General features: G+C 41.5%; 1 protein-coding gene across 4 annotated transcripts in view; it reads right to left on the minus strand.

Annotated features, from left to right (window-relative positions):
- The window catches only part of KDM6A (lysine demethylase 6A), a 113,673-nt gene that overhangs the window by 55,592 nt on the left and 46,055 nt on the right, over positions 1 to 12,026 (minus strand). For all 4 annotated transcript variants that reach the window (XM_075196383.1, XM_075196381.1, XM_075196382.1 and 1 more), the window contains 2 exons: positions 9,621 to 9,675; positions 270 to 304 (listed from right to left, as the gene is read on the minus strand). In XM_075196383.1, coding sequence (XP_075052484.1) covers positions 270 to 304; positions 9,621 to 9,675 — 90 coding nt within the window. The remainder of the gene's footprint in view (positions 1 to 269; positions 305 to 9,620; positions 9,676 to 12,026) is intronic.

Below are 12,026 nucleotides of genomic sequence, written 5' to 3' on the forward strand. Positions count from 1 at the left end.
CCTCCCACACTTTTCACTTAGGAAAGTATAGCACAGTCCTAAAGACTTGTGTACACCAAACTGAGCATTTTGTGACAGATGGAAAAGGCTACCTTCTATAGGAATTTCAAAACATTTTAGCATATGTTTGCAGGGCTGTAATACTTCAGTACTTCTAAAAGAGCATCTAAAACACTACATGAAGCCCTGGAGACGTATGTCCTTGAAAACATTGTGCAATTTTAAAACCAGCTAGTGCCCTAAAAAAATAAAAAATAAAATCTTCTTACCTGTGTTTCGTACAGGTGAGCAATGTGAAACTGAACTGTATTAAGGAAGAAAAAATTAATTAGAACAAAGACTGGATTGCAGTCACATCAGTTTTCTCAACATAACAAAGAAAGACAAAAATTAACACTTAACACATAAAAAGTTTGATGTACATATCTATATTTCCTCTGGCACTTTAGGTTAATGGATGTGGATGTGTCTCAGCGGTAGTACAACACAAATGCAGAGATTAGGTGGTGAAGTCTCTGTAGTGACATTGTGTGCAATACCCATTTTGAGACAAGATAAGGGTTGTATAAACCATATATATGCTTCGTTCACGCATTAGATACATGGCAATGGTCAATTAATGTCCATTTTGACATTCGTTAAATCCTGAGTTTACTTTCTTTTTCAAATGTCTGAAGATATTATTTTGGCGATTTTAAATCAGACAGCACTCACTAGAAGTTTTTGCTGATTATGTCGCCAATAGGTAAACCCTGCACGTATAATAAGTTTGCTTTCACTTGCATTCACTTGAGTACAAATAAATTCATTAGCTGTGAAAGAATTAACTCTCCAAACACAATTTACAATATAAAACATAAGAAACCTAAAAGCTATCTGGATTAAACAACATGTAACCAGGGCCAGGATGAACAGCAGCATTTTAACTGACTAAAAGTGAAGTCAATTTATTACACACATTTGGGTGTACTGTCAAATTGTCAAGCCTTCAAAAGAAGATTGATCCATCCATTGAATCTGATGAACAACATTTGAAAGGCAAATGTGTTGAAAAATTAAAAAAGTAAAAGTGTACAGCTAAAGTAGTATCCCCCACACAAAAAAATTACAAATATTTTAACAAAGGAATTCAAACATTTGCATTGGCTGCATGTCAGTTTTAAATGTTGAGATGGGCACACCATTAGCAAATTGTGTTTGGTGTTTATGGAACAGTTATACAGGCTGATTGAATTCTCAGTGATGTCCAGCTGTGCTAGTTTCCGGGTACTACAGTACTGGAATGTTGCTTATTTTCCTGGGCACCTCAACAGCAAGGAAAAATCAATGAAGATACACTCTTGTGCGCTGAAAACTTAATCAGCCACATAATGTCCTATCATGAATAAGGGTTTTTTAAAAGATATTGGGGTTGGGGTATATAGAAAAACTGATCAACATATGCCGGTGAAAAGGTGGTGCTGTAATCCATAACAACCGCTTTTCCTAAAGGTCCTTGTACTTTGCTGATCACCTTCAGTTTTTGATTAGAGCCAGTTTGAGGGATCTCTCCTGTTACAACACTGAAGGTGATCAGTAGTGTGTGGGATCTCTCCTGTTACATTTAGCTGGTACCTGTGATAATCACCTTCAGGGCTTTAAGTAATGGAACCCTGCTAAATACAGTGAATGGTGGAGAAACCAAATTACTATTACTGGCAAGAAAAGCTATTGAACAATCGTACTTTTCTTGTGAAAACTCCCTTTATGTGGTGATCCTAATCACAGGGTCCTATAATAATGAGAGGCACAAATATTGTGAATGGAAGAATTCTCCATATCCACAATTTTTACTGACTGAATGAGTTTTTAAGATGTTATTTTGCATTTGTGGCTGTTACTGCGCATTTAGAAAAAAAAAGTATTTTTATACTTAAATTTCTTTCTCAGAGTCCATCTGGGGGACACTGCTACCATGGGGTTGTCTGAGGGCACTTGGAGTTGGCATTTAAATAGTTAAGAACTAAACTTGCTGCTGACTCCTCCCCTTTGCAACCCCATCAACCTCAGTAATACTGAAGTACCAAGAAAAAACGGGCTCAAGTCTAACCAAAACAGTATAACAGCGAAAGGGAGGGAACGCAGTGCCCCCCAGATGGACTCGGAGAAAAAGATTTAACGCAAGTATAAAAATCCTCTTTTCTTGATCATCCACTCTGGGGGACACTGCTACCATGGGGACCTTGTAAAGTAGCTCCCCAAGGGTGGGAATCATCTGGTCTACCAGCTTGTAACACATATCAGCCAAAATTGGCGCCCAAAGACACAAAAATGTTGAACTTGTAAAACTGAGTAAAGGTATGGACAGAAGACCAGGTAGCCGCCCTACACATCCGCAGAAGCTCCAGGACGAGCAGCCCAGGACGCCCCCATCGTACGGGTAGAGTGCGCCGTGAGAACTCTAGGCACAGGATGATTCATATTCATATAGGCATGCCTAATCGCAGACTTAATCCAGCGATCAATAGTTTGTTTGGTAGCTGGCCATCCTCTTTTAGAGGAATCGTAAAGCACGAAGAGAGAATCAGCTTTTCGACAAGCAGAAGTTCATTCCACATATACTCTTAAAGCTCTGACCACATCCAGACCAACTGAAGACGAAGACGACGAAGAAAAGAAGTTCCAGAATAGGACTCTTCTTCCCTAAAAGTCGGAACCACTATTTTTTATAGAAACCTGAAACCTCTTTTGGAAAAAAGAGGAACGCTTTGTCCTCATGGAAAACTAAGTAAGGAACTCTACAGGACAAGGCTCCTAATTCAGACACTCTTCTAGCAAAAGTGATGACTAAAAGGAAGACAACCTTCCATGTCGCAAATCTGATGTCAGCCGATTCTAGAGGCTTGAACGGAGGACATCGAGGACTAGATTTAAATCCCACGGGGCCAACGGAGGAACATAGGGAGGCTGAACGTGCAGCATGCCCTTCAGAAAAGTACGAACATCAGACATGGAGACCAAACGGCGTTGAAAGAACAGTGCCGCGACCTGAACTTTCAGGGAACTTAACCTAAGACCCGTCTCTAACCCATCCTGGAGAAAAGCCAAAAAACGAGTTAGGCTGAAAAACATAGGATCGTAACCCTTGCTTTCACACCATTGTACATAAATCTTCCATATCCTAGGATAGATCTTTGTTGACACTGGTTTACAAGCCTTCATCAGGGTAGCCACTACTCTAGATGGGAAACCTCTGAAACTCCAGGCCTTAATAGCCATGCCATTAAAGCCAACCGAGGTAAGTCCAAATAATGAAAAGGCCCTTGAATGAGCAGATCAATTCAGAGGGGAAGAGCCCAACCTCGTCCTTCTGGCATCCGCAAGATGTCTGCAAACGAAACTCGCCTTGGCCAGTTTGGCGCTAACAGAATCACTGGATGCCATCCCATTCTTACTCTTCGTAGTTCTCGAGGAATCATCGGGCTTGGGGAAAAAAAAATAGATCCCAATCTGAAATCCCACTGCATTGACATCACATCCACTGCTGCCGCCGCCAGAGGATCTCTGGTTCTTGCGTAAAGTTTTGGTAAACTATGGTTGTATCTGGATGCCATCAAATCTAGATCTGGAAGAGCCCATATTTGAACTAGTTGCTGTTAAACTTGTGGATGTAGAGGCCATTCTCCCGGAAGGATTGCTGTCTGCTTAGATAATCCGCTTCCCAGTTTTCCCCTCCTGGAATGAAGACTGCAGATATCGCTGGTACCCAAATCTCTGCCCAAGACGGGATCTGTTCCGCTACCTGCATTGCTCCTGTACTTTTTGTTCCTCCTTGACGATTTACATGTGCCACTGATGTGGCATTGCCTGACTGCAGACGAACCGGCTTTCCTTGAAGGAAGGAATGCTCTCCTTGAAGGCCTAGCAGCATGGCTCGTAATTCCAAAATGTTGATCGGTAGAAGAGCCTCCCTGAGGAACCAGAGTCCCTGCAGTCGGAGATGGAGAACTACTGCTCCCCAGCCTCACAGACTTGCATCCGTAGTTATTAGGACCCAGTCCAACAGAGCAAAGGATCTGCCTATCCTTAGGTGATCCCGAGTGAGCCACCAACCCAGGGAATCGCAAATCCTTCTGGAAATGTGAATTCTTTGAGACTCCAGAAGCAGAGGTGATCCCGACCACTGATTCAAAAGATTCCACTGGAAAGCCCGTGAGTGGAATCGGCCGTAGGGAAGTTTCGAATGCTGACATCCCTAGCACCCGCATGCCCAACTTCATTGAAGGGCGTGGGTGGTCCAGGAGTAGCTGAACAGAGCTCTGAATTGAGCAAATCTTTTGCTCCGGAAGGAAGACTTTCTGAAGAGTCGTGTCCATCAAAAGTCCCAAAAACACCATCTTCTGTGAGGGCTGCAAACGAGACTTTGGATAATAGATTATCCATCCGTGCCACAGCAGAAAACTCAGGGAGAGGAAAAGATGTTGAGACAGGAGCAGACCCGAGGAAGCTTTGATGAGCAAATCATCTAGGTATGGAATTACATTTACTCCGTGGACACGTAAACCTGCCGCCATAAAGGCCATAATTTTCGTGAATACTCTGGGAGCAGTGGGAAGACCTAAGGGAAGAAACTGAAATTGAAAATGAGAGTTCCCTACGGTGAAACGAAGTAGAGACTAATGTCCTTCCCAAACAGGAACATGTAGGTACGCGTCCCGAATGTCTATGGTCGTGAGGAACTCCAAGGGTTCTAATCCATTGATCACCAAGCGAACTGACTCCAATACGAAATTTGGTTACCCGAAGTTGAAGATTGAGACTGAGTTTCAGAAATCGGCCGAAACAAACCGCCGTGCTTGGTTTGAGTAAAACCCCTTGCCTTTTTGACCTTCCAGAACTCTGCAAATTACACCAACGGAAAGAAGAGAAGTGATTGATTGAAACATCTCCCTTCTCTTGATCCAATAGCGAGGCAACTGAGTTCGGAAAAAAACATTGAGGAGTAGGACCCATAAAGTCTAAGAAATAACCTCTGGATATTATTCCCAATATCCAAACATCGTCCACTGATCCTTGAATAATTGAAGGCGACCCCCCCACCCCCGCTAGGAGAGGGGGAATCCCTTCATGCAAAAGGCTTGTCTGAGGTCTTGGAAGATGGAAGCCTCTTAGAATAGGAACCATTTCCTTTCTGAAATCGACCTCAGAGCGAGGAATTCCCTCTTGAGGCTGAATTATCTCGAAAGGATTGCCGAAAGGAACCAAAATGAGGAATCCTGGGTTTGGAAGAGTTTACAGGTAGAAATAAGCTCTTACCTCCAGTATTCTGACTGACCATATTATCTAATTCAGGTCCGAAGAGAACTGACCCTAAAAGGGCCTCCAATGACCTCTTAGATTCCAAGTCGGCATTCCATGGACAAAGCCAAAGCTTTCTCCCAGCTGCCACTTGGGAAGTAGACACCGAAGAAGAAATGGGAGCCGCATTCTGGGCTGCCTCATAGAGATAGCCAGAAGCCTCTTAAGTGAAGAGCCAAGGGAAGTAATTCCAATTCCTGTAAACCCGAAGCTAATTGGTCAGCCCAAGACTCTATAGCTCTAACCACCCACGCGCATGCAAACAAATTTCTAAAGGAAGTGCCGGCTACAAGGAAAATGGTCTTTAGGAACCCTTCAAATCTACTATCTGTAGGATTCTGAGGAATCACTGCACCGGGTCCAGACCATTTAGAGGCCAAGTGTTCGCTCTACATGGACGATGTCACTGTCTTCTGCGCTGATCATCGTTCGGTGGCAGCACTCGTCCAGACCTGCGAGAACTTCGGCCGAGCTTCAGGGGCAAAGGTCAACTGCGGGAAGTCAGAGGTGATGCTGTTCGGAAAGTAGCACCTGTCATTCCCCTTCACAATCAAGCTGGACTTCATCAAAATCCTTGGAGTTTGGTTTGGTGGAGAGGAGGCAGTGTTTGGACGAGAGACTGGTGACAGTCAGACAGAAAATTGGACTGTGGAGCCTCAGAGACCTTTACCATCGAAGGGAAAGCACTGGTGCTGGGCAACGAGATTCTTCCCGTTCTGTAGTACACGGCCCAAGCTTGGCCACCTCTTGCTGCTGTCTGTAAGACCATCACGAGGACAGTCTTCCACTTTATCTGGGGCTCCAAGATGGGCAGAGTGAAGCAGTCAGTTATGTACAAGGACCCCCTCAAAGGTGGGAAAGGGATACCAGACATCCCCACCATCCTGCGGGCCTTCTTTGTTTGTAACTGCATCCGCAGGACACTCCTCGAAAAAGAACATTTGCTCTGCTGGAAACTCCATGTCTCGCTTTTTCCTTCTGCCTCTTTGGAGGAACCTTGGTTGGAACAAGTGGGACAGCTCCTTCCCTTACAACTGGACTACACCTTGGTTTTACCTGGATGTTGGACAATTTGTGAGGGATCACCACCTGGAGGGACTTAAACCAGACTCGTGGAAGCCAAAAACTATCCACAAGCTCATCAGAGCTAAAGACGTTATGGAGTCTGTTCCAGGGCTCCCTGTGGCTACGGCCAAACATGTCTGGGAGAATGTGGCCTCTAGAAGACTGACTAATAGACACAAGGACATTGCATGGATGGCTATCCAGGGGGGTCTACCTCTCAGGACATTCATGCACTCCCAGAACCTGTGCAGATATTTTCACTGCCCCTTTTGTATCACCAGAAGGGAGACTACTCAGCATATCTTTTGGGACTGCCCCACTGCACAGACATTCTTGGGTGCCCTGGAACATGAACTTAAGGACAATGTGCCCAGGACTTGCCTTTCATACCATTCAGTATTTTATGGATTATTTCCTGGGACATACACCGTTGGGGCAATCCAGGAGGCCTGGTGCCTTATGAACTGTTTTAAGGATTCTATGTGGCTTGCCAGGAATCGCCTCATCTTGAAGCGGGAGAGGATGACCATCCAGGACTGTCGCAGGCTGAACCACAGCCTGCTAAGAGACTATAACACCCTTGACAGTCCTGCGGAAGAAGACGACGATTGATTGTTATTGATTGTCGTCTCCCTCTTCTCCTTCTCCCCACTGTGTCTTTTTTATGAATAAAATCTTTGGTTTCTGCTTTCCCTCCCTAACCCCCTCCAACCCATTCACCTTTCACAGCTTGAAGTATTATTTTATGTAATGTCTATTTATGCACCCTTCTCTTTGTGTCTGTCCTCAATAAAAACTTTTTGCTCGTGACTCCACCATCCTACCCCTCTTACCTACCTCACCCTCACATCCAATGTTTTTTATTGTAATGTGATATGGTTTAAAGTTTGAATGGTTAGTGCAGTACTTGATGTATATAGTGTAGGATGTCATATTTTGTACTTTATGCCCTGTATTGTACTAAAATGTATACATGATTATGTCTTACTGCGTACACTTGAATGAAACGTATGACCTGTGTTTTTTGTACATTATACAAATAAAGTTACTTTTTAATCAAAAATGTGTAGGATCCTGTAGAACCGCTGTGCCTGAAACCGGCAAAGTAGTATGACAGGCCAACCTTGCCACCGGAGTATCCAATTTGGGTAGCTGTTCCCAGCGAGTTACATCCTGTTGCTGTAGAGTATAAAGTATGGAATACCTACGAGGAACTGAATTTTTTTTTATCTGGATGTTTACAGGCAGACTCGGCAATTTCCATAAGCTCTGGTGACGTTGAGAAACAGACAGTCTTAGGTCTATTGCGTTTAAATAAACCCTGGACAGGAAGTACTAGATCTTCTTCCATCCGGTCAAGGGTTTGACACACCGCCAATACCAAATCCTGAATCCATTGGTTCCTGGAATTGTCATCCCAGTCACCTAAATGTACAGAATCTGAATCTTTCCCTACTTCACCCTGCTCTCCAGACGAACCTTCAGAGTCAGAGAGTAACAAAGGATGAGAAAGGCGGGGACGCTTGGGTCTAGGAGCCAAATGTGTGGAAGAATTTAAGAAACTGAAAGCTGGGCTTGAAATAAGTCCCGCCCTAAAGCATCTGAAGTCCCGGCATTAATCGCCTCACCAGAAGTAGCTGAAGCAGAACCAGCATTTACAATGATTGAATTGGAATTAGCTTCTGCCTGTCTATTGATAAGTTGAGTGAGCATAGAAACAGACTGTGCCAAAGAGGAAACCCACACCGACTCCTCAACCACGGCGGGAGGGCCAGAACAATTAGAACAAGAATAAAATTTAATGCTGTATCTTTTCCCTTGTCAGATATTTTAAATACAATTCTCTTCAATACAAATTTTCCTTAATATATATATAATTTTATTTTTCTTTTAAAATAGAAAAAAATTCCAGTATAATGAATATGTCCGGCCCTCGCACCGAGTGCGGACCCGTCGGGACAGTGCAGTGACAGTCGATTAGCACTGTCACTGCTCATGATCGATAAATACCACACTGACAGCAGTGCCGTCTTTAGTCAAATATTATTATTATTCTTTTTTTTTTTTTTTTTTTTTTAAAGAAAACGGAGCATTGCTCCATTTTAAAACCTATGAGGAAAAAAATGTTAATTACATTCATTCTCACCTACACTCATACAAACTAATAAAAATAATAAAAACTAATCCTAAGCAGCAAGTACTGCTAAACAGTACTAAACGCAGCCCAACTCCTTGGGCACTTAAATATAACTGAGGTTGATGGGGTTGCGGAGGGGAGGAGTCAGCAGCAAATTTAGTTCTTAACTATTTAAATGCCAACTACAAGCGTCCTCAGACAACCCCATGGTAGCAGTGTCCCCCAGAGTGGAGGATGGAGAAATTTATTTATTCAAGAATTGACTAAGTATAACCCAGAAACAGAAAATCATGGAGATCTAACTACTTAAGCATTATAATAGTCAAAAAGAAAAAGTTAATAATGGAGCTTTACTGAACTGTAATCACTGTAAGGATCACCAGCACAGAAACCATTTACATTAGACAATACAAGCGATCCTTTTAAAATAAAAGTTTGCTGAAAACAATTACATCCTTCTAAAATGTTGCTATAATTTGTTGTTTGCAATGTGTATGATGAGCAAAAGTGTGTAAACAAGCTCACATAGAGAAGGGGAACTGGCAAATTTCAGGACCAGTCAACTGTGCTGGAACAAAATATCATATTAGTAACGGAGTTAACATGTTTTTATTTCAGGATATGTAAATCTGTGTTTTTGTTAAAACTTCCATAACACAGTAGGAATTCACATCCCACCTGTTAAGCAAAGCTTTCCATAAGACTGAAGCGTCTGGACAGAAATAACTTAGGGCCCAAAAAGAGGAGATTCTTGGTATTAAGGAAAAGGACTGAGCTTTGACTACAATGATGTGCTCTCCATTCTACTTTATGGTAGAGGTGCAACAGTCTTGATGTTCTGCAAATTCACAGCGTGATTTGGCTCGTGGCTTCAGGTAAATGGGGAGAATGTGGGTAAAAAAAATAAAAATAAAAAAAAGAATTGTAGAGAACTTCCTCTTTAAAAAATAGGGGTAAGGATAGCAGAACCTTTCACTGGCCTATATACAAGTGAAAAATTATTGTCATGGTTAATTTGGTTTCTGACCACCACATTTTGAGTGTACATAAAATGCACACAGAACACAATGATTATACTTACTTTCAGCTTTGGACAAAGTGCAGGGATTACAGTCAATCAAAGCCAACTGAAAATGCTGTAGGGAGAGGGAAAAACATTTCATTAATGAATTTAAACACAGGTTTCATTGCAATGTGCACATTAAACCCTGGATTTACTGTATAAATTTCTAGCATGCCACTGTCTTAAATATGTTTTTATATTATTAAATAAAGTGTACATGTACTTGTTCGTTATGTGGACACCACTTAATTCTGCCCACCAGTCATTCTAGGGAGTATATGGTCATCTTAACTATCGGGATTTTGCACTGAATTTCATCCCTCTTTCCCCCCTAACTGTGTGCCAGAGAAACAAGTGGATATTATATAAATACAGACAGGTGGGGGAAGTCCAGGGAGAGAGACATGAAAAAGAGAGGGATGTGATGGGTGAGCTGACAGGCTGTGTATGAGAGAGCCACATGGGTGGGAAAAGAGTGGAGACCAGGTGGAACAAAGCGGTTAGGAACATAGTGATGACCAAAATGACAGATTGACAGAGTAATGGCAAGTGGCACCTATGTAAATGGCAAGCACTAAAAACACTATGCCCTAAAGTCACAAGATTCCACTAGCAAATGCCTATGTAAAAGACTGTCTCAATTAAAATAAGACAGACACTGAAACATATACAATATGATTATTCTGTTCTGGAAAGCACACTGCAGCTAAAATACAGCCGAGTGTACCAATTACAAGCTTCTGGAAGAATAAACCAGTATCCGTTTTAATAACTTTACGGCCATAAAAAATGGATACATTTGAGGGGAAAGAGATGTAATGATTACACATTAGTACAAAGATACCATAGCGGATACAGAAGCAATTCAGTATTCATACCTGTAAATTAAATTATCCTTTGTGCATTGATGCTTATGACTAGATTGGGCTGCTTTGGAATGGTTACCATGACAATGTAAGAGAATTTGAAAATCACTAAATATGAAGTAAATAGCATAGATAAAATGGCAGGCTGTTACGCAAATGAACCCTCTATAACAAATAGCACACAAACATGTTACAACTCACAAACACAAAGCGTGTACAAAAGGTGAAAAAAATGCTATGAGATCACTGTATAAATTATGTGCTCTCATATAATTCTGACCTAAGGCGTCACCCAGGATGCAGGAATGAAAAAACAGAACAAAAACCCCACAACCATATTATATCAAGACACACGTTTGTAATAGATTTAATTTAATAAGTGATTTAGAATCTGGTACACAGAAATTGGAGTCAGTGAAATAATGTACATGAAATTCCACTTAAATACCAAAATAATTATATTGTATGAACTGAGACAATAGAAATATCATTAAAATGCAAGAGGCAAAGAAAAAAGCAGCTAGGATGTCTCAGGTCTGTTAACAAGCATATCACTATCTTGATGAGAGAAGATGAAGCAATAAGAAGAAATAAGAAATTTCAACACAATGAAATACAAAGAAGTAGAAGACACTCACCGATGCTGAAAACAAGATAAAGCCTTACTAATTTCAGAATCCTGTCTGCAATAAGCAGCAGCAGCTAGAGAACATCTGCACCTCATACAAATATTGCAGTACTGAAGCTGGCTACTGCTGTGTGAAATGGTTATTATGCAGGAGAGGCCACTGCAGTTCAGAGACGACACACAATACCTCAAGGCAGACAGCAGTCTATAGAAATTTAAATCCACAGTAAGAGGATTTACCTAGAAAGCGTTGCCCTGAATCTTAAAAAGTAATAGTCTTGAGAATAAATATATATCATACCACTGAAAATATCTATCCATCATTCTAATGAAAATATTCATCATACTACTGAACCAAAATAGATGTGGTTGGCAAGAAACCAGCATATTTTTAGATTGCCTTTCACAACGCTTCTTCAAGTTTGTAAGAATTCTGCTTATAATACATACGTGATCTAAATATATGTATTAACTCCTGTGAATACCTGCATAAACAGCAAGTGCTGATGTCATTCCTTGTGTTTTATAAGGAATAATCCATACTTAACTGTAATTTACAGACATTAGAAGGCATTATCCCATATGTAATTTACAATGAAATATTTAACAGCACTGTACAATAATAAAAAACAGTACTTTGGTTCCTTAGACCTGCTGGCAATTGTTGTTGCTTTAATGTTTTAAAATTAAAATAATTTATTTAGAAACAATAATGGGGAATGTAAATAGCTAAGAACGCACTGCATACACCCAAAACCTCCCCTTTAGCCTACCCAACTTGTTGTCCATCCCCCCAACCCCCCGTCTCTGGGGATGGTCCATGACCTTCTCTCATATCCCCTGCAACCCTTTCCCTTCTCACCTCCTCTGCGCTCTCTCTCCCAAATACTACTCCTCTATCTTCAACCTGTCTCCTCACTTGCTCTCTTC

The sequence above is a fragment of the Mixophyes fleayi genome, chromosome 2, assembly GCF_038048845.1.
Source record: "Mixophyes fleayi isolate aMixFle1 chromosome 2, aMixFle1.hap1, whole genome shotgun sequence".
Classification (NCBI taxonomy): domain Eukaryota; kingdom Metazoa; phylum Chordata; class Amphibia; order Anura; family Limnodynastidae; genus Mixophyes; species Mixophyes fleayi.